At 41.3% G+C, this 22,490-nt stretch overlaps 1 protein-coding gene across 5 annotated transcripts in view; it reads right to left on the bottom strand.

Annotated features, from left to right (window-relative positions):
• Window positions 1-2,265: 2,265 nt before the first annotated feature.
• The window catches only part of LYPD6 (LY6/PLAUR domain containing 6), a 110,504-nt gene continuing 90,279 nt past the window's right edge, over window positions 2,266-22,490 (bottom strand). For all 5 annotated transcript variants that reach the window (XM_067027508.1, XM_067027510.1, XM_067027509.1 and 2 more), the window contains 3 exons: window positions 21,991-22,089; window positions 7,129-7,259; window positions 2,266-5,222 (listed from right to left, as the gene is read on the bottom strand). In XM_067027508.1, coding sequence (XP_066883609.1) covers window positions 5,055-5,222; window positions 7,129-7,259; window positions 21,991-22,089 — 398 coding nt within the window. In that variant the 3' untranslated portion in view covers window positions 2,266-5,054. The remainder of the gene's footprint in view (window positions 5,223-7,128; window positions 7,260-21,990; window positions 22,090-22,490) is intronic.

Below are 22,490 nucleotides of genomic sequence, written 5' to 3'. Positions count from 1 at the left end.
AACTTAGGAAAAACACTCTTTGACATAAACCACAGCAAGATCTTTTTTGACCTACCTCCTAGAGTAACAGAAACCAAAACAAAAATAAACTAATGGGACTTAATTAAACTTAAAACTTTTGCACAGCAAAGGAAACCATAAATAAGACAAAAAGACAACCCTCAAAATGGGAGAAAATATTGGCAAATGAAACAAAAAACAAAGGATTAATCTCCAAAATACAGAAACAGCTCATGGAGCACAATATCAAAAAACAAACAATCCAGTTAAAAAATGGGCAGAAGACCTAAATAGACATTTCACTGAGAAATAAATACAGATGGCCAAGAGGCACATGAAAAGATGCTCAACATGACTAATTATTAGAGAAATGCAAATCAAAATGACAATGAGGTATCACCTCACGCCAGTCAGAATGGCCATCATCAAAAAATCTACAAACAATAAGTGCTAGAAAGGGTGTGGTGAAAAGGGAACCCTCCTGCACCGTTGGTGGGAATGTAAATTGATACAACCACTATGGAAAACAGTATGAAGGTTCCTTAAAATACTAAAAATGGAACTACCATATGACCCAGTAATCCCACTACTGGGCATTCACCCTGAAAAAAACATAAATAAAAAGAGTCATGTACCACAATGTTCATTCTAGCACTATTTACAATAGCCAGGACATGGAACCAACCTAAATGTCCATCGACAGATGAATGGATAAGAAGATGTGGCACATAGATACAATGGAATATTACTCAGCCATAAAATGAAACGAAATTGAGTTATTTGTAGTGAGGTGGATAGACCTAGAGTCTGTCATAGAGTGAAGTAATTCAGAAAGAGAAAAACAAATATTGTATCCTAACACATATATATGGAATCTAAAACGAAAAAGAAAAAAAAATGGTACCGATGAACCTAGTTGCAGGGCAGGAATAAAGAGGTAGACATAGAGAATGCTCTTGAGGACACGGGGTGGGAGGAGAAACCTGGGGCAAAGTGAGAGTAGCACGGACACATATACACTACCGAGTGTAAAATAGTCAGTTAGTGGGAAGCAGCAGCATAGCACAGGGAGATCAGCTCTCATCGTGCTTTGCGATGACCTAGAGGGGTGGGATAGGGAGGATGGGAGGGAGGCTCAAGCGGTAGTGGGTATGAGGACATGTGTATGCATATGGCTGATTCGCTTTGTTGTGCAACAGGAACTAACACAGTATTGTGAAGCAATTATACTCCAATAAAGATCTATTAAAAAAAAGTTGGAAAGCGCTTTTGGTATTTCAGATAAAAGTTACCATAATGCAGCCAAGGTACCACATCTGGCTTTACACACCTGATATGCCCTAAATGTTGTTTGCAAATAAAAACAAATAAAACATTGCAAATGTGTTAGGAAAGGAATATTAAATGCCTTTATAATGCAAAGGATCCTTTTTGAACCCCCAAATTGGGTTACCATGTAAATCTATGTTTTCAAAAGTCAGAGTTCTATAAAAGCACGGTAGACCTGCAGTGCTGTTTACTGCAGGTAAACATACAGAGCTATTCACAGAGACTAGTAATAAGAGCTATGTTCATGTAAGTAGGACATTTTAACAAGCACTAGCCATAGCACCCATCCATAGCCTAATAGAAAATCTCTAACTGTGGGGAAAACATGCATTTCCCTGGAAATGTCAACATACAAAGTGTTAAAGAATAACCAGGAATCATAAATAAGCTGGAGTTTTTCAAGGTCATTTTCAATGTCTATCGTTTTACTAAGAAAAATGCAATAAATTCGTTGCATAGATGAAGATGACATTTATGCTAGTCAAATATTTGTTTCCTGTGGCAGAAGAAACCATCAAGGGAAAGTGTTTTCTACTGTATAAGCACTAACATAATTGACCCCAAGAATAGAATAAAATTTGAAAATAAAGAGCTAATGGGATAGTACTTACATATATAGATATACACACACAGCCCCCTTTTTATATTTCCTGATTTAACAAAGAAAATGTTCTAGGGAAAGTGCAGATCTGATCAAAAGGTCTGGTAATCTTTCCTTCTTTGATTTTCTGCAGCACTTACTGTCTGCATGAATCATTTGGCATGGGCGAATTGTCTTGTGTCTTTTCATGCATGTATTTCTTGTCTATACAACTAAAAAGTGAGCTCCTGGAAGGAAGTTCCCTTTGACACTAAGCCCTATCAACGCCTTGTACATAACCTGGATGCCTTAATCACTGACTGGCATGTGCATTTGCAGGGAGGAGCCCGGTGAGATACACTTAAAACCTTTATTCATTGATTTACAAAATGTACAATACTTACAAAATTTAGGCATTAATCCCATATTGACATGAACGCTGTGGGGAGTCTAAAAATAAATAAATGGCACACAGGTTGATATACACATCGCGGCTCTTTGCACTTCAAGCTGTCACAAACCGTAGGATTTAATGGAAGGCTGAATGTGCTAGAAAAGTCAGATGGATGACTAGTCCTGGGCCTTCCGCATAAATGGCCCTTCCTTGGCTCCTTGAGGCTGGGAATGGTGAGCAAACCACTTTCTTTGAAGAGAATGAAACACCAGCCATTCTGACAGGTACATGGGGGTGCATGTAGCCACATCTGTGTGGAATTTGCAGTGACCCCCTGGGTGGCAGATGAGTCTGCACCATTGTGGATCTGGTCCCTACACACCAGCCAGGGAGGCTTTGGAGTGGTGCCTTCTCATTAAGAACCAAGATTTGGACTTTATCTCTTATTTTAATCACATGCAGTATTTGGAAGGTGTCAGTGGAGAGTGACCCATGCACAAAAATGTATTTGTACATATATACATCAAATTGTCATTGTCTTATGGCATCTTCAGATGGAAGATCAACCTGCCTCCTCTTTGTTAGCAAAAGGAATGAATGAGGAAGCCATACCCACACCCCCTAAAGAAAAAAACATTGTCTGGGGACACACACAAATGGCATCCTATAGAAGCAGGGCTAGACAAACTCCACATGATAAGATGGACAAATTCTCATGATGTCAGGCATGGAAGTTTTCCTAGGGGTGGCAATTCTACCTTCCCTTCCTCTTCCATCCCACCTAATCCCATATAACCTAAACTGGAAGGAAAGGCTTCATGTTAGTTCTTAGAGCCTTAGTACCTTCATCTGTAACGTGTAAATACTAGTAACATTCCTTACAGGGTTCTTGGAGGGATTACATGACCCGACTCATGTAAAGTGCTTAGTGTGGCGTCTGGCACATAAGAGGTGCTTAGTAAATGTCTTGCTTTCTCTCTCCCTCTACTTCCCTTGTCCCAGTCGTAAGCAACATATTGATAAACCTACCAAACTCTGAATTAAGGCTATTTGATGCAAATTTAGATGATTTTGTTTCAGAGTTTCTGCTGAGTGTTCACATTTGGTCCCTGAGGGGGGCTCATTTTATGAGCCCGAGACATTTTCCTCTGCAGGGCAGAAGGACCCTGACAACACTGGCCTCCTGATCAGCAACGACTCCACCAAAGTTCATGCAAATACGCCCCCTAACCCTGCAGAAAAACTCATACCAGCGATGGTCACCACCCGAATGCGTCTGGGACAATACCACTGAGAAACCCACGAGCAAAAACCTTGAGGCCAACACATTACCCTCGCTCACAACATAAATTAAGTTTCTTCAACACTGGTGCAAGTATTATAGATAACTTTCAACAAACATATATTACAAGCTCTACCACTGTTGAAAAATATGTATTCTAATTTGATCGTTTTGTTCAGAATAAAGAATCTTTTACAATATATTTTAGTCTCTAGTTATGCCATACAAAAATAAATATTGTATACATGATTTATAAGGAAGAAGAAAAAATTGGAGGTGCCAAAAATATAGGAAGGATGGTGAAAGTTTTACCATTTACTTCAAAAGCAATCATCTGAAAAAATTAAAAACATCTCACTGGGTCTCTTTACTAGTCTTACCATCACTCCAGTGGTCCACCTACTTCTCATCCTAGGATATTACATCTTCTTTTTCTATCAGTCTTGAGACAACTTAATGCAGAACCTTGTCCCTGAAGTCACTGGGGATCTGGAAGGGGGAGAACAAAGAGGGCTCTGGGGCAGTGTAAGGTTTGGCAGAGACACTTACTGCGCCCTCACAACGAACTCGGATCAACCCCACACATCTGCCTTTCGTTTTGAAATCCTTTCTCTGTCTCAATTAATTATGCCTGAATAGAACCTCATGGCTGGAGGAAATAGCCCCATACCGCTGTCAGCCTCTTTGGATACCTGTTGGTCCAGGTAGAATCCAGGATTTCACGGAGCACAGTCAGGTGCTAAATCAAGGCCAATCTCACCAATCATATGAAGGGATAAACAGTCACCTTATGGGTGCTAGTTCCATTAAGTTGGGAAAAATCTTTCTCCAGCCACCTCTCCTCCCATACAAAAAAACTTTCATGATTGCCTTTTTTTTTTCCTGTCCCATGAGTCCTGCAGTTGGGAGAATAATATTGGGACAATTAAATTGGACAAACTGCTTACTAGTTTTCTAGGGACTTGGTCAGACTCTCCAAGGAAACAGTCCATTCATTTGGGAATCAAAGTTTTAAAACTCTAAAGTTATAAATGAATTCATGACTGGACCACTCAAACCAGGGGTCATTGACCTTTCTGCTGAAGAACACAGATCTACATGTGTCCATATAACATATGCCTAACATCTCAGAGGGCTGCAGGACCTCTTGTGGCTCGTGCATGTATTTCAAACTAAAAGCCCCAAATCTCAGTAAATGCAGAGCTATTTTTTGGAGGGGAAACAAAGGTTTATGGTATAGAACTCAGGGACTGTTTGGGGGGCAGGCTGCTTTGATGAGGTCTTGGACTTGAAATGACTACATTGGAGCAATGCTTGTTCCCCGTGGTAAGTGGAAGTGCTTGGCTGTGAAGACATCCGTGAGTGTTGTGGTTTCACATGTGTGACTACTGTCAGGCCAATGCCTCATGCATGACTATGGACCCTCGAAGTCCCCATGGATCGCTACGACACATGGTGCCTTTGAGCTGCTATAACGTGAGTCCAAACCACACCCACAAGCAGGACACTATCACTGACATGCAGCCTCGGTGCCCATTTGTCTGATTTATGGGTGACGCTGTGGTAAACGTGGCGTCACTTTCATTTCGGGGGAGTGGCAAGTTACAGATATTTCCTTCACAACAGGAAGTGCAGACCTGAAAGAAAGGAAGAGAAAAAGAGGGGTGATGAGAAGCTGGCATGTCTGGGAGGGGGCCAGAGATTTTTGAAGGAATTGCCTCCCTCACACCAAGACTCAAATGAGAGTTACCTGTTTTACAAAGGAGACACCAACCCTGCATTTAAGGGGGGTGGGATGAAATTTCACCTGGTTTATCACAATAACCCCCCATCCCCCAGACTAAACTTCTAGGAATGTGCATTCTGTTTTTGACATCCTACCATGTGGTTTTTACACAGTTTTACAGTCTTCCTAGGTCTCAGCTCTTCCATCTATGAAATGGGAATTGTAATACTTACCTTTCTCAGAGACACTCTCATGGTAAACGTTGCCAAGTTTTCACAGTGAAAGTGAAGTGAAAGTGCTACAATGCAGTGAATTTAAACTTAAATATTTACTTTCATTAGAATTGTCTGCATAATTAGTTCCATTCCAGTGGGTGAGTTAAAGTTTGAAGGGTTTTCATTTACGCAATTACTCCTACTTTACACTGCTTTCCTCACGCATCATAAGAAAAAATAAACCCAAAAGGATTATAGACAGAAATTATGTTAGGCCTTGGCTACACAAAGTACAGTAGCTTCAGCTTCAACTGGGAAGTTATTAGAAATGCAGAATCTCAAAACTTGCACCAAATTAAGCAATTTAGAATCTGCATTTGAACAAGATCCCCAAGTGATTCATATGCACAGTAATGTTCTAAAAACTCTGTGATGCTTAATATCCTATACAGTCATTATCCTGCAGAGGTCTGAGTTTGGTCACAGTTGACATGGGCTAAGATGACATTATAATGTTGGAGAGAGAAACTAGAGGTCAGAAGTGAGTTTGGATTCTGTCTCTGTCACTAGCTGTATCACCTAAGCACATGACATCACTTCTCTGATCTATAGCTTCCACTTTGCTACAGTAGCCACTATAACCTGAGAGCCAAGCTTAGCTTGGGGGAGGGGGGAGGTCAAGTAAAACCCTTGGGATTACCTTTCATATTTCACTTATTATGTATGACAATTATTTCTCAATAAAACTGAAAAAAAATTAATTCTTTGTGCTTTTGACAAGTTACTTGAAAATTGTGTGTCTTCTCAAGAGAAAGAAGCCCCTACTAACAGTAAGAGTGGGAGTTGCCCCCACCCACCAGGAAGGCAGCCTGATGGGGAGAAGTAGGCAGCCTCCAAATAAAGGTCAAGGGCTGATATACAAGATCACAGGTACAGCCAGCTTGGAACAATGGGTGAGATAGTCAGAAGCATCCCCCACTCCAACCATGAGTCAGGCTGCCTTTCTCTGAGTCTCTATATTCTCCTTCTCCATAGAAGGCAAGGCTGCCTTCTAAGTTTGTTTTACACTGAGTGCTTTTGACCAGGCACCAGAGGGAGGCATCCCACAAGGAGATGGTCCTCTTGTCACCTGCTCAAATGACTCAGGAGCCAATGGATACCCTCCCCAAATCAGCATCCCAATAAAGATATGAACCCCACTTTATGGAAAGTTATCAAAGCTAAATTGCCTTGGCCATCTGCAGCTGACTGAACTGTTGGTACATCTGCAATGCTCTACCACGAGGGAATAACTGGTCCCTTGCTCCTGTTCCTTTTGGTAACTTTATTCCTTTCTTCTGAGTGAAGAAAGGGCTTACAGTAATTTCAATACCCTCTTGGTCTTGTGTTTACATAATTTATACCAGTTATCCTGTGCCCTAGTATAAATTTTTATTCTTTTAGCGCCAACAGGAAAGGAAGCATCTTGTCATAACGGTATAAAGACAGTCAAAAGCCAGCCTACGTCGGGGAGTAAGTAAGGATTGGCTCATGAACCCTGATGGGCGTCTGGAGAGGAGGAAGGCTGACTATGCTGTCCTGTCACTTGCTTTGTTGCCAGACCTTGTGGCCTTCATGCTCGGAGTCTCTGCAGCCAGTGGACAAGCAGTCTTCCAGCGGAACGCAGCGCTTGGTGACAGAGATGCTGTTTCCTGTGACTTCCATGGTGTGCTGAGTGTAGCAGTATCTAGTCTCTGTCAACAGAGAAAATATGTTTTAATTGAAATGGGAAGTGTTAGCCCAACCTGCCTGAAAGGGAAACAGGAGTGTCGAAACTAGGATCTAACAGCATCCGCAACATATGCTGTGTTCAGTTGATATCTGGTCCCAAAGATCTCCTTGGAGAGATCCACTTCACCGTGGTAGAAAGGAGGCCTTCTGAAGAATACTGGTCTCTCTGCCCATAAAATCTCCATAAACCAAGTCCCAGTGGTATTACTCTTTGCCTTCCAACAACTTTTGCCACTGTGTTGATTTTTATTTTTAGGGGAGGAGAGGTTTGGAGCGATGATTGAGGATGCGAGAGTCATAGTAATTTTCAGGAAGACAAAGGGGTGAAAACATTCAAAGAACACAAGGTTAAAAGAAAGAAAGTAAGGCAGGTAACAAAGATCTTCAAGGAGAGAAAAGACCATAGGGGAGACTGGTGTGTGTATGTCCAAGTGTGTGTGTGCTCACACACACGACTGGGAAACAGCTATTTCCAAGTAAGACAGAATGATTAAAAATAGATTCATTGTATCTGGAGAAAATGACTTTACCCAAAAGAGAACTTCTTGCCTATGAGCATAGCTGGATCCTACAATTCATGACAGGAGAAAACTAACCCAACAATAAAGGTATTCCAGATTAAGGAGCGCCATCTCTCCCCAGTGTGATTTCAGTATCTTTCCACAAAGGCAGACGAAGACCATGAAGTGAGTTTCTAGAGTCCCTCTAAGTTTAGGAGTCTGAAAACTTGAGATTTCTTCCAAAATTCTATGGAGAATTTTTTAACTTGTAATTTAAAGAAAAATGCCTTTGTCAGTGTAATTCTTTAAGGCCTCCAGGTGGTATTCAGCTTTCTAAGTCTGGGATTTAGGAGAAAGTTCCACTGCTCCACTTTTAGATTGAAAAAAAAAAAAAAAAAAAGAATAATTCTTAAGAAATGTCACTGAGCTGTTTTTCATCCATATCTTGGACTGAACTTCTCATGCTTTATACATTTTGGATATTTAGTGGCTAATATGGAATTATGACCTTCTATGATATTATTTATTAGGCAATAAAAATTCCCCTCACCACAGTACTAACATCAAGAGAAGAAAGCTCAGGAATTTTCGGCCCTGAGAATTAGCTAATGCAGACCACACAGACACATCTTGGGAGTCATGAAAATCAGGGGTTTTAATACTCTTCCTAGACATCCCCACCCTACAGAACCTGAGTGGCCTGAGTCTCGCTAAGGGCGAAGACTCGCCCAACATTGGTGTGTGTACCTGAACTGTGTCTCTGTCAATACCCTGCCCCAAATGCTGTCTCCACACTGCCCCCCAACCAGAATTTCGTCACTTGGGATCAGGTCAGGGAAATCCCTAGCTTGCTCAAGATCCTGGGGGCTCTTTGGAGTGGGGTAAAAGTAAGGTCACCCTATGAGCTCACAAGAAAACCTGAAAGTTTTGCACCTGGCAATGATTCTCCCAAAGCTCAAAAATATTTCAAAATTGGAGTGGTTGTTTTTCTGAGGAAGAGGAGATGGCATGATTTACTTATTTATTTTTTAAGACTTTAGCGGGGTTTAACAAATGGAGGCCAGTGCCCTGAGAGCTTTACCACATCTTTCAAAGAGGACTGGTTTACTTCTTTAGTATCAGACTTGGATGTTAACAGCCATGCTAGGGACACCTTTCTTAGCCCCACTCCCACTTCAGACATTCAAGAAAGCAATAAATACAGGAACGTTCGTTCTTATCTCCTGTCTCCTCTTCCCGCAGACAACAAGGAGCAGCTGCCAGAGGTTTTATTGCTCCGAGTGTAAATCTGAGCAGATAAGACCATACATTTATGGAATAAGTAAATCATTTCATGGTTTCAGTTTTGGAAATTAGGTTTGTCCCTCAAGTATTGAATTATCTTGTTTTAAGGATAAGCCTTAAAATAACAATTGGTGAACATGATATAACCACTTGCTGTTCATACTTTTATGTCCATAACAAACTCTCTTTTAATTTATGAACTGGAAGCTTATTCCATTATGTGAAAGTAGAAACAATTGATGAACCTGTTTTGGTTTTTTTTTTCAAGACGATATGCAAAAGCCCAATACCTAGTAAGCCAATTCTCACCATGCCGGGGGTGGGGGCAGTGGGGGGACACGGACTGGTGATCAGTGATGAGATTGGATAAGAATTTTTTCTTAACAGTTCACCAAGTCCAATCCATACAACAAAGATATATTGAGAATACCCCATTACTTGCAGCAGTAAAGACCTCAGATCTGAAGCAACAATCACTTGAAAATATCCATTCTTACCTCGCAAAACCCCGAGGTGAGTTGTGAAATGTTAACGTGGAAAAGGGTTCTGTGGTTCAATAAATTTTGGAAATGCTCAAGGTTGATCAGCTTTCTTTAGTGGATAACTTACGAAAGCCTTGAATTTGTATTGTGATCTCCAAGGAGGGGTGAGAGGACGGGGCAAGCCGGCAGAATTTCCCAAGCAGAACTAGGTGGACCACAGGTAGCTTATCACTGGTGGTAGGATTGATAAAAACTGAGTTTCAGCCCCAGAGCCCTGCTTGCCATGCATTTTGAATAATCCTTGGGTTAGTAATGAGGTTATATGAGAATCAAGCCTGCTGATAACTTCACACTAAAAGGATTTCAAAGACTTTTATCTAAAAGATAAAAGATGGATTTGAATTTCTACCAGTTTACTTTCAGCCTCTAAATCTCATATTCCACAACTGCATGGAATTCCCAGAGGCTGTGAAACAAAAGTCTTTTACTGTGAGACTCACTGGCATTCAACTAAAATCAGAACTGGGTAAGAGAGCTTAATCAACGATTGGAGAATATAATTTTTATGAAATTCACACACACACACATACACACACACACACAGTTTCTTGCAGATAGCATATAGTTGGGTCATGTGTTTTAGTACATTCTGCCAATCCATTCATTTTACTTTTATATTTAATGTAATTATTTATATGTAGCACTTAATTCTGCCATTTTAATTTTTATTTTCTGTTTGTTCTCTTTTGGGTTTTTTGTTTGTTTTTTGTCTATTTTCTTCTTCTGGCATTCCTGTGGGTTACTTGAACATTTTCTAGAATTCCATTTTGAGTTATCTTAGTGTTTGGGGGTGTATCTCTTTGTATAGTTTTGTGTGCATGTGTGTGGTTTTTTTCATGGTTGCTCAGGTATTAAATTATATGCATAACTTATCACAGTCTGCTGGCATCATTTTATCAGTTCAAGTGAAGTATAGCAACATCACCTCTGTTCATGTCTTATTATCCTCTCTTGTTTTTAATATAATTGTCTTCAGTAATCCCCTACATACATTTAGAACCACATTAGCATTACAATTTTTGCTTCAACCATCAAACATAATTTAGAAAACTCAAGAGAAAAAAGACAGTCATATTGTATTGTCAAAGACATATTTTTGCTTACCATGTTTTTTCTTCCTTTCTGCTGTTCCAAGTTTCCTTCTTTCATCATTTCCTTTCTGTATAGAGAACTTACTTTAGCCCTTCTTTTAGGGTAGGTCTGCTGGTGAGAAATTCTCTTAGTTTTCTTTCATCTGAGAATGTCTTGATTTCCCCCTTCATTCTCAAACGATATTTTCTCTGGATATGGGATTCTGCATTGACTTTTTTTCTTCCAACGCCTGAAACACGTTGTGCCATTTCTTCTACCCTCCATGAGGTTTCTGATGAGAACTTTTCTGTCATTCAAAGAATTTTTCTCCTACAAGGTGTTTTTTATCTCCTGCTCCTTCAATATTTTTTCTTTGTTTTTAGTTTCAGAAGTTTGGCTATTATGTGTCTTTGTGGAGATTTCTTTAGTTTTATCCTCTTTGGGGTTCACCCACCTTCTTGAATCTGCAGGATTACATCTTTTACCAAATTTAGAAGGTTTAATCCGTAATTTCTTTGAGTACTTTTTTCAGCTCTGCACTTTTTCTGTTCTTCTGAGACTCCAGTGACACGGTGTTAAATCTTCTGTTATACTCTCACAGATCCCTGAGGCTCTGTTTTTGTTTTTGTTTAAATTTTTTAATCTATTTTCTCTCTGTGTTCAGATGTGGTAATTTCTATTGTTCTACCTCCCAGTTCACTAATTCTTTCCTCTCTCTTCCACTCTACTGTTGAACCCATCCACTCAGTGTTAACTTCAGTTACAGTATTTACAGTTCTAAACTTTCCATCTGGTTCTTTATATTTTCTATTTCCTTGCTTAGACTTTATTTCTCATTTGTTTCAAGTTTGTAATTATGCATTGAAACATTTTTTATTATGGTTGCTTTAAATCTTTGTTAGGTAATGCTAACATCTTTGTAGTTATCTCATTGTTGGTATCTATTCATTGTCATTTTTCATTCTGTTTGAGATTTCCTGGTACAACAAGAGATTTTTTTATTGAAACCTGGACATTTTGGTATTATGTTATGACATTCTGGATCTTTTTTTTTTAACATCTTTATTGGATAATTGCTGTACATTGTTGTGTTAGTTTCTGCTGTATAACAAAGTGAGTCAGCTATATGTATACATATATCCCCATATCCCCTCCCACTTGTGACTCCCTCCCACCCTCCCTATCCCACCCCTCTAGTTGGTCACAGAGCACCAAGCTGATCTGCCTGTGCTATGCGGCTGCTTCCCACTAGGTATCCAGCCTATGTTTGGTAGTGTATATATGTCCATGCCACTCTCTCACTTCATCCCAACTTCCCCTTCCCCTTCCCTGTGTCCTCAAGTCCATTCTCTATGTCTGTGTTTTCATTCCTGTCCTGCCCCTAGGTTCTTCAGAACCATTTTTTTTTTTTTAGATTCCATGTATATCTGTTAGCATATGGTATTTGTTTTTCTCTTTCTGACTTACTTCACTCTGTATAAAAGTCTCTAGGTCCAGCCACCTCACTACAAATAACTCAATTTCATTCCTTTTTATGGCTGAGTAATATTCCATTGTACATATGTGCCACATCTTCTTCATCCATTCATCTGTTGATGGACACTTAGGTTGCTTCCATGTCCTGGCTATTGTAAACAGTGCTGCAATGAACACTGTGGTACATGACTCTTTTTGAATTATGTTTTTCTCAGGGTATATGCCCAGTAGTGGGATTGCTGGGTCATATGGTAGCTCTCTTTTTAGTATTTTAAGGAACCTCCAAACTGTTCTCCATAGTGGCTGTATCAATTTACATTCCCACCAACAGTGCAAGAGGGTTCCCTTTTCTCCACACCCTCTCCAGCATTTATCATTTGTAGACCTTTTGATGATGGCCATTCTGACCCATGTGAGGTGACACCTCATTGTAGTTTTGATTTGCATTTCTCTAATGATTAATGATGTTGAGCATCCTTTCATGTGTTTGTTGGCAATCTGTATATCTTCTTTGGAGAAATGTCTATTTAGGTCTTCTGCCCATTTTTGGATTGGGGTTTTTTTTTTTTTTGATATTGAGCTGCATGAGCTGCTTGTATATTTTGGAGATTAATCCTTTGTCAGTTGCTTTGTTTGCAAATATTTTCTCCCATTCTGAGGGTTGTCTTTTCGTCTTGTTTATGGTTTCCTTTGCTGGGCAAAAGCTTTCAAGTTTCATGAGGTCCCATTTGTTTATTTTTGTTTTTATTTCCATTTCCTTAGGAGGTGGGTCAAAAAGGATCTTGCTGTGGTTTATGTCATAGAGTGTTCTGCCTATGTTTTCCTCTAAGAGTTTTATAGTGTCTGAGCTTACGTTTAGGTCTTTAATCCATATTGAGTTTATTTTTGTGTACTGTGTTGGGGACTGTTCTAATTTCATTCTTTTACATGTAGCTGTCCAGTTTTCCCAGCACCACTTATTGAAGAGGCTGTCTTTTCTCCATTGTATATTCTTGTCTCCTTTATCAAAGATAGGGGACCATATGTGCATGGGTTTATCTCTGGGCTTTCTATCCTGTTCCATTGACCTATCTTTCTGTTTTTGTGCCAGTACCATATTGTCTTGATTACTGTAGCTTTGTCGTATAGTTTGAAGTCAGGGAGTCTGATTCCTCCAGCTCTGTTTTTCTTTCTCAAGATTGCTTTGGCTATTCGGGGTCTTTTGTGTTTCCAAACAAATTGTGAAATTTTTTGTTCTAGTTCTGTGAAAAATGCCATTGGTAGTTTGATAGGGATTGGATTGAATCTGTATATTGCTTTGGGTAGTATAGTCATCTGGATCTTATTTAAACCTTCTGTTTTAGCTAACGTCCTCTAACACAGTCCCAGTAGGGCAAGGGGGGCTGCTGCCTCATTACTGCTAGGTAGCAGTCAAGTCCAGATTCCCTACTCTGTCTCCTTTCACAGCTGAGAGGGCTCTCCAAATTATTTCTGGGTGGAAGTGTGATTTCCAGCTCCTCACTAGGTCTCCTATTATAACTTGCTGGCTGAGAGTGGTAGGAGTGCCTTGTTAATGATCCCCACATGGCCTCAACTGATGCCACTCTACTGATGTGTGTGTGTGGCCTCATTACCACTGGGCACTAGTGGAGTCCTGACTCTCCACTAGGCCTCCTCTGACACAACCCCAACAGGGAGGGGGAGAACAATGTCATTATTGCTGGATGAGGGTAGAAGTCCAGGCCCCAGACATGGTCTCTACTGACACCATGGGGGAGAACTCATTACCACCTAGGGGGGATAAAAGTCTCTCCTATTCACTTTTTTCTGACAGCATCGCAGGAGAGGTTAGTGTGTCTCATCACAGCCTGTTGAATGTGGAAGTGTAAGACTTTGTTAGCTTGGGGGGAGGGACCTATAATTTTTTTTTCTGTGGTATTTGGCTGAAGTAGAGTGATTATTGTCTAGAAGATATCTGTCTGGGCTACCCGCTTCTTGGTCCTTTGGCTATGGAGGACTAACTTTCTTTGGAATTTATTTTTTTGGTACCTGTGGCATTTCCAGGTTGCCAGCTTCTTCATCTCCAAGTCTGGAAAATAGGGGACAAAAAGAAAACCCAGAGAACTCACCTCCTTGGGTCTTAAGGTCCTTAGATAGTCTGCATTTTTCTCTCCATCTTTCAGTCTTTTTTTTTTTTCATATATATAATATTCAGGAATTTAGTTGTACTTAGAAGGAAGAATAGAAAAATATATCTGCTCTGTCTTTCCAAAAATCCTCAGCACTTTTGACACTTTGAGCTAGCTAGTTCTGTTTTGGGGGACTGACCTGTACAATGTAGGATATTTAGCAGGACATGTGGCCTCTTCTCACTAGATGCCAGTAGCAGCCCCAACTGTGGCAACCAAAAATGTTTCCATATATTAGTAAATGTCCCCTGAGGGGCAAAATCACTCCCAGTTAAGATCTACTGTTCAAGATTATAATCTTCTTGAAAATAAAGTCCATTTTTGTTCATGTCTGCATTTCCCTGCCACCCACCCTCCCCAAATACAGCACAGGACCTTGCACAATATAGCAGGCGCTTAATGTATTAAGAATAGAGGTGGATGGGTGGGAAGAATACATGTACCTGACTTCTACAACTCAAGATTGAACCAAATCAAAACGTTTTAATTTAGTTCTATGATATCTATAACACGTCTTCCATTTCTGTAGTTTGAGTGATCTCTTCAAATTTGAAAGTAAAATAATGCTATATTTCAATCAGTTGTGCAACTTTCACACAGTATAACTGCTTTGGAAAATTATTTGCCAGGATCTACTAAATCTAAACCTATGCATATTCTAGGAATCAGCAATTCCACCCTTACATATATAGCCAACAAAAATGATAAGTACTAGAATGTTCATAGAAGAATTCTTCATATAAAAAACACCTCTTGGAAACTACAAAAACGCCCAATGGTAGAATAAATAAATAAGTAATGGCATATACTCACACAGCAATGAGAATGAACGGCCTAGAAGTAGATCTAACAAAATAGACGAATCTCCCATGATACCGAGTGACTAGTAGTTCCTAGTTTTTTCTTTTCTTTCCCAAGTAAGAAATTTCTCAAGGCAGAAATCACACATAAATACTTATCAACCAGATTGACTCATAACTGCTCCCCTTTACCCTGCAGTCAGCATCTCTTGAAGAAACCACCAAACAGATACTCCTCTCTTTTTTAAAAACACCATCCACAGCTCCTAAGGACAGGTGACAGGCTCACTCGAGGAATCTCTCTTTTAAAGCAGATCACTGAAACTCAGAAAGCAATGTTTTTATTTCCAGACAAAGGCTAAGGAGGTGGCTGGAAAAGGATGCAAAGCTAGTGAGGATAAACAGGACTTTATGGTGGACAGTAGTTAAAATCAAAGCAACAGGCAAAAGCATCAAATGGATGCTTCCTATCTGAGGCAACTGTGTTAACAGAAAATACTTAGACAAAAACACTGAATTAGAGTAGATCAGATGCTCTCAGGGTACAAAAAAAATCTTGCTTAGGCTGACAGAAGAACTTTTGTTTAAAAAGTTGCTGGGAAAATTCTAACTGAAGAGTGATTCTGAGAATTCCAATGCCACTTGAGAAGAACCAAGAAATGGTAGGATAAAATGAAAATAGCAACAAAAATCTTATGAAAGCATAGGTGAGCTACCGAAGCAGATAGGATTTGAAGAACAAGATACCAGCAAAACCAGCAACACAGTAAACTGAGCCCAAAACCCTGTTACTGTTCTGCCCTCGAGGCACTTGCTGATTCAGAAGTTGCACACATGAAGAGGCTGAGCAGACAGGCAGAAAGCCCTGCTGAGGGGCCGAGAAGCTAAGCAGAACCTTTGTCGGTCTAGAGGGAATTGGGAGTCGCAAACAGGAATGCAGAGTGAGCAGGGGAGCCAGGAGACAAGGGAAGCGTGGAGGAGGAGGGGAGCTGACCGGCTCTGTCTACGTTGGCAATTATATACGTTCAATGCTTTAAAAGCGTCGTTCCATCTACTTCTAGCTTTTATTGCTTCTGTCCATACTAAGTGTCGGCAAGCTTGTGCAGCAACCAGCACTCTCAGGCACTGCTGGGGAGACTGCAAGTTGGTAGAGCCACTCTGGAAACTGTTAGGCAAAATCCAGTAAAGGCAAAGCATGAGTACTGCCTGTCCCACACCCCACCTCCTGGGATGGACCTGGCAGAAATGCATATATCCGCACACCAAAAGACATGTACAAGACTGCTGTGCATGGAAGCAATCCAAATGCCTATCAACAGTGGAATGGGTGGATTTTAGTATATTCATAAAATGATCTGCTGTACTTCTGGGAGAAAGAACGACTTTGCTACTCAAAAAAACACTGATGAATTTCACATATAGAATGTGGGAAAGAAAGGAGGACATTCTGTGTGGTTCCATTTATATAAATCTGCATGGCAGTCACAGCTGCATTACCTTTGGGAGGTGGGGTGTAAAGTCTGGCAAACCCCGGTGGCCTTCTGGGGTTCTATGACTTAACATGAGTGGCAGATACACTGCATGTTCATGCTGGGGAAATTCAACAAGCTGTGCACTTATGATCTATGGACTTGCCAGAATGTATGTTAAACTTTAATTTAAAAATTTTTGCTTTATAAAAAAGGAGGGGGCTTCCCTGGTGGCGCAGTGGTTGAGAATCCGCCTGCCGATGCAGGAGACACGGGTTCGTGCCCTGGTCCGGGAAGATCCCACATGCCGCGGAGCAACTAAGCCCGTGAGCCATGGCCGCTGAGCCTGTGCGTCCAGAGCCTGTGCTCCGCAACGGGAGAGGCCACAGCAGTGAGAGGCCCGCATACCGCAAAAAAAAAAAAAAAAAAAAAGGAGGAAGTCTAAGATTTCCATTTAGCAATATGACAAGATAGGTCACCTGAACACTACCTCATTACACAGCAGGCAGAAGTGTTGGATAATGTATAACCAATACCTTTTGTAAACGTACAAATGAACTCTCCAGAAAGTAAGGGAAATCCCAGGGGCCAACACTGAGGAAGGTACTGAATTCTTTACCCTGGTGGGAGAGGGGAAGGTTAATAGATAAATGATAAGAAGATGCAAGGTCTTGGGTCCTCACGGGGTGTAGAGGTAGTGTAGAGACCCCTGTATAATGGCAGAAACCCTGAAGGGCTATATCCTATGTGTAACATTGCCTAAAAGAGAAAAAAATCCACCCTTAAGTCAAGTCAATGAAAACGTTGTCAGTCTCAGCCTGGGCTTGGGCTGAAAAAATCGACATAAAGAAGTCTTTCCTGAAAATCTGTAACTGGGGGGCTTGTCTTCAGTTGAACTGGGGATCACATTTATATTCCCTGCTTATACCACATAACAAATATAGAAAGAGCCACCAAGGGACATGCTCAGACTTTTCTTTACTTTCACAGAAAAACAGTGAACAGCATAGAAGCTGGAACTAAAAGGATATGCGTCTCTCTCTATCTCAAGATTTCTCTTGGTCTGACTTTATATCAGCAATAATTTCCAGTGAAGATTTTGCCTTTGAGGGAGGCATCTGCACTTCATAATTAAGCAAGAACATAAAATCCTTAGTGGCTTAGGTATCCTCCACAGAACAAGCCTTTTAAAAAACTGCACGTTTTTGGGCTTCCCTGGTGGCGCAGTGGTTGAGAATCCGCCTGCCTATGCAGGGGACACGGGTTCGTGCCCCGGTCCGGGAAGATCCCACATGCCGCGGAGTGGCTGGGCCCGTGAGCCATGCTGGGACCATGAGCCATGGCCGCTGAGCCTGCGTGTCCGGAGCCTGTGCTCCGCGCAACGGGAGAGGCCACAACAGTGAGAGGCCCGCGTACCACAAAAAAAAAAAAAAAAAAAAAAAAAAAAAAACTGCACGTTTTTGACTTGACATTTAATTCTACAGACTCTTAATAAACACTTAGACAGTCCCTGTCTCAAGGAGCTTTTAATCTCTCAACACAGAGAAAAGTCACAGGCAAAACCATGTGGACCTGAACACGGGACATTCAACTCTTATTTGCCTTCACCAATTCCTTCAAATGGTCCCTCATAGAATATGATTTCAAGATCCTTTACCCTCTGGTTCAGAGCGGCAAGAAAATTGCATTGATTTATAATGAGCAGTTGATGAAATTAAGGTTATTGCGAAGGAAGTGCTCAGGGGGCCAAAGACTAAATGGAAGTTGAGGAGGTGAACAATGACAGTCCATTATTGGGGGGCATCTTAAATTCTCACTTGCGGGAGGGAGTACGTATAGTCCCATGAATCCGTAGGCGCCAAAGTCAGTAACAATGTAATGGAGGAGGAAGTACTTACATAACGCACATTTCAAAAGTCAGAGTGACAGGGAACTTGAAATTCAATCAATCTCCTAAGCAATTTGGGATGCAAGCTTATTCCACAGAGAAATATTCAATATTTACACGAAATGGTCTGTTTCACTTTCAACCAGTTGTTTTCACATCATGTGATAACTAAAACCTCATTAAATAGATCACAAAATAAACCAACAGAAAACGAGGAACGTCCCAGAAAGTCAGGACGTCTTTCCACAGCAGTTACTGAGCTGCCATTACCAAGCCTGTTGGTATGGCTGCTTCAAACAAACTAATAATAAACAGAAAAAAAAAAAATGTAGGCTTACTCAGTAGTTTTCAGTAGACACATTTTATATTTTAATCTAATAATAATAGCATTATTTTCATTGCTAAAAAAGTCTGGAGAGAACCCAGAGGAAATGTTGATGGTTCATGGCAAACGTGGCTGGACAAGAAGGAATGGTCTCTTCTCAGTTTACAGCACTAGTCCTCACTCCTGACCTGATGTTCAAGGCCCCACAGCCTGGCTCCCCTATCCTGCTCCTATTATTCCCCAGCATATTCTGCTACACCCAGTTCAGGTCTCCCCCGTCCACTGAGCCCACATGGGTACACACTCCATGCCTCTGCTCTGAGTGACTTCCTGGAAGATATGCTCCTTCACTCTTCCACCTGCCTTGCCCACCTGTGGGGCTGCTGCCATCTCCCCAGCCCGTGATGCTGTCACTGGCCACCTCACCCCCCAAAACTGCAATTCTTCCCTTAAACTCCCAAGCATTTAATGCCATGTTTCCTCTGGCACATGCCTTTGTCCTGCTATTTCTGACACTTGATATGTTCAGATCTTATCTCCCAGCTAAACTGCCAGCTCCTTGAAAGAAGAAACTTGATTCCTATCTTTCACTGCATAATCCCCCAAAGGGTTTGGCATGGTGGTTCTATGTCAAGAATCTCAAGGCATCCCTTTCTATTTATTCCTATAAATTTCAGGACAAAAAGATAAAAAATGGGAGAAAAAAAGGGGAGAAGGGGAAATTGTGTAAAGACCTGAGATACTTCCAGTTGTCTGCACTTTAGAAGGATAGATTTTGTTTGTTTGTTTGTTTTGTTTGTTTGGTGGGTTTTTTTTTTTTTGCGGTACGCGGGCCTCTCACTGTTGTGGCCTCTCCCGCTGCGGAGCACAGGCTCCGGGTGCGCAGGCTCAGCGGTCATGGCTCACGGGCCCAGCCGCACCGCGGCATGTGGGATCTTCCTGGACCGGGGCACAAACCTGCGTCCCCCGCATCGGCAGGCGGATTCTCAACCACTGCGCCACCAGGGAAGCCCAGAAGGATAGATTTTGACCTCGAAAGAACACATCAAGATGGAACTTCCTCATTTCCAGAGAAGAATTCAAGCAGTGTTATGGGTCTCTTTTCCCCTTGTGGCAGAGGTAGACTTGTACACCTTCAGACTTGAACTGGGCCTCTGTGAAATACAGCACAAGGCCCAAGAGAGCACTAGTTCACAAAACCTCCTTTTTCCTTTGTATCGTCTCTGCCAGGGCAATACTGAGAGAAGCGCTGTCATGTTTCCTGTACAGTAGCTCTAACCAGTGGCAACAGCTTCAAAAGCTCATCTGCCAGCTTTGTCCTAGCAGGAACCAGCCCAAAGGTTATTGACTACACAAGCAGATTATCCTGTTTTTGTCCAGAGTCACTGTTTACAGTGGTTCTCAAATTTTGCTGCATATTCGAACCACCCAGAGAGCTTTCAAAAATTCAAATGCCTGGCTGCTGGGAATCTCTGGGAATGGGCCCAGGCATCAGTGTTTTCACCTGTGATTTCAATATGCCGCCAAGTTTGAGAAGCAGTGGTTTAATCAGGTCCGTCAGTAACCTGCCCAAACGTTCACCCTGTAGTGGTAATGTTAGAAAACACCGCTGATTCCGGAATGAGTGCGTGACTGCAGAAAGCAACGTGGACAGAACTTCTCTTTGATTACCTGGATGGCTGGACACCTAGCTTGTGAATAAGCCGATCATCAGTGTCTCCACATTTTTCTCTTCCCTGTGGTCTTTTGGGACCTACCAACATCTCTACTCCTCAAAGTAAATAAGAAGAACCTAAAAATGACAACAGTACATTTTGCTTTCTATGAGTGGGGAGAGGAACTCCCAGTGGTTCTTGTCCCTGACTGTTCATTAGAATCACCTGGGCTGTTTAAACACACTGGTGCAGGGCCCTAACCTCAAGATGTAGACTCAGTTGGTCTAGAGCTGTGGTTCTTAATGCCTGGTCTCCAGACCAGCAGTATCTGCATCACTGTGGAATGCTTTAGAAATGCAGATTCTCAGGCCCCATCTCAGACCTATAGGAAGGAGGGGGAAGGCAGAACTAGGGGCAGAAATCTGTATTTAAATAAGCCCTCCAGGGAATGATGGTAATGCCGAAGTTTGAGAACCACTGGTCTAGGCAGGACGCAGGTCCAGGTGGTTTTGAAAAGACCCACAGGTATTTCTCCTGGGCAGTCTGGGTGGAGACTCATGGGTTAAATAAATAGCACCGGATTAGGTAGCTGACACCTGTCCTTCATTGCAGTTTCCATGCTCTCCTGATGTCCAGTCCTCCAGGGGAAACAGAGTGCCTTCTGCTGGGATGAGTAGAAGAGCTCTTGCGTTACATTGAAAAATAACAGATTGGTGTTGGTGTGTTCAGTCATTTTAACAACTGAATTAGATCAGCAGCGAAGCCCATCTAACTACATGCTCAAACATTTGTCAATAAAATATCCCATCCTATCACCTCCCCATCAAATGAATCGACTTTCCTTCAAACACAAAACAGCCAATTAACAGTGACTCCATATCCAAATATAACCATCTTTTTTATTCAATAGGATAAAAGAGATCTGAACATGAATATGAAGCATCTACTTCATTTTGAAACGGGCCTTTGGGTCAAAATTTCATGCTTTGATTGGGCATTCATCTCATCCCTCAAAGAGAACTTAATAGTTTAAAAAGCTCAGGGTTTTTATTTGTGCAATGATGACACTGAGAATTCTAGCTTTCATGCAGTCTCGGGATAGAAGCCTCTGGCAAGATATGTAATAAATGGGATCTTTATATGAATAGCAACTCATATTTTTACTTAAAGGAAGTTACTAGGCAATGACTAATGCTTCGAAGAGTGGATTACAGGCTGGTTGTTCTCTTCTTATCTGGCATTTGTTGGGCCTGGGGGTGAGATGTATGTATCACTCACCTCTTTTGGAGCTCCAAAGATGCTTCATAAGAAAGGGGGCAAGTCTATGGATCAGTTTATGTCTCTGACTATGCTTGATGATAAGGTACTGATGTGGCATAAAAGATCTACTAATAGCCTTAGACAAGAGAAGTGGTTGAGATTGCAAGCATTCCTCTCTCTATACATGCATCATAGTCAACAGGCCATTCATTCGTGGACAGCTCTGGGCAGCCCAATGTGTCTACTGAGAGTTTACCTCGAGGGCAGTAGATGTCTGGAGCCCATCGGTTGCACTCATAATTGTCTGCTGCCTTTTCGCAGGTGAAACACTTAAATCCACCAGGATATGGTGTGGCTACAAAAAAAAAAATCAAGAGAGAAGATTAATTTTTTTAGACCGAGCACAGAATCCTGCATGGTGAAGTGAGACGTTTTTATTTTTTAAAAAGGATTCTCAAAACAGCCTGGCAATTTCTTAAAAAACTAAACATGCAACTGTCATATGACTCTGCAGCTGCACTCTTGGGCATTTATCCCTGAAAAATGAAAACCTACATTCACACAAAAATCTGTATACAAATGTTTATAGCAACTGTATCCGTAACATCCCCAAACTGGAAACAACCCAGATGTCCTTCAATGGGTGAAGGTTAAACAAACCATGGTACATCCATACCATGGAACACTAGTCAGCAATAAAAATGAATTATTAATACATTTAACAACCTGGATGAATTTCCAGGAAGTTGTCCTGAG

This window comes from Kogia breviceps, chromosome 2 (assembly GCF_026419965.1).
Source record: "Kogia breviceps isolate mKogBre1 chromosome 2, mKogBre1 haplotype 1, whole genome shotgun sequence".
NCBI lineage: Eukaryota > Metazoa > Chordata > Mammalia > Artiodactyla > Physeteridae > Kogia > Kogia breviceps.
Note: the sequence above shows the minus strand (reverse complement) of the source record. Positions and strands in the feature narration are given on the sequence as shown.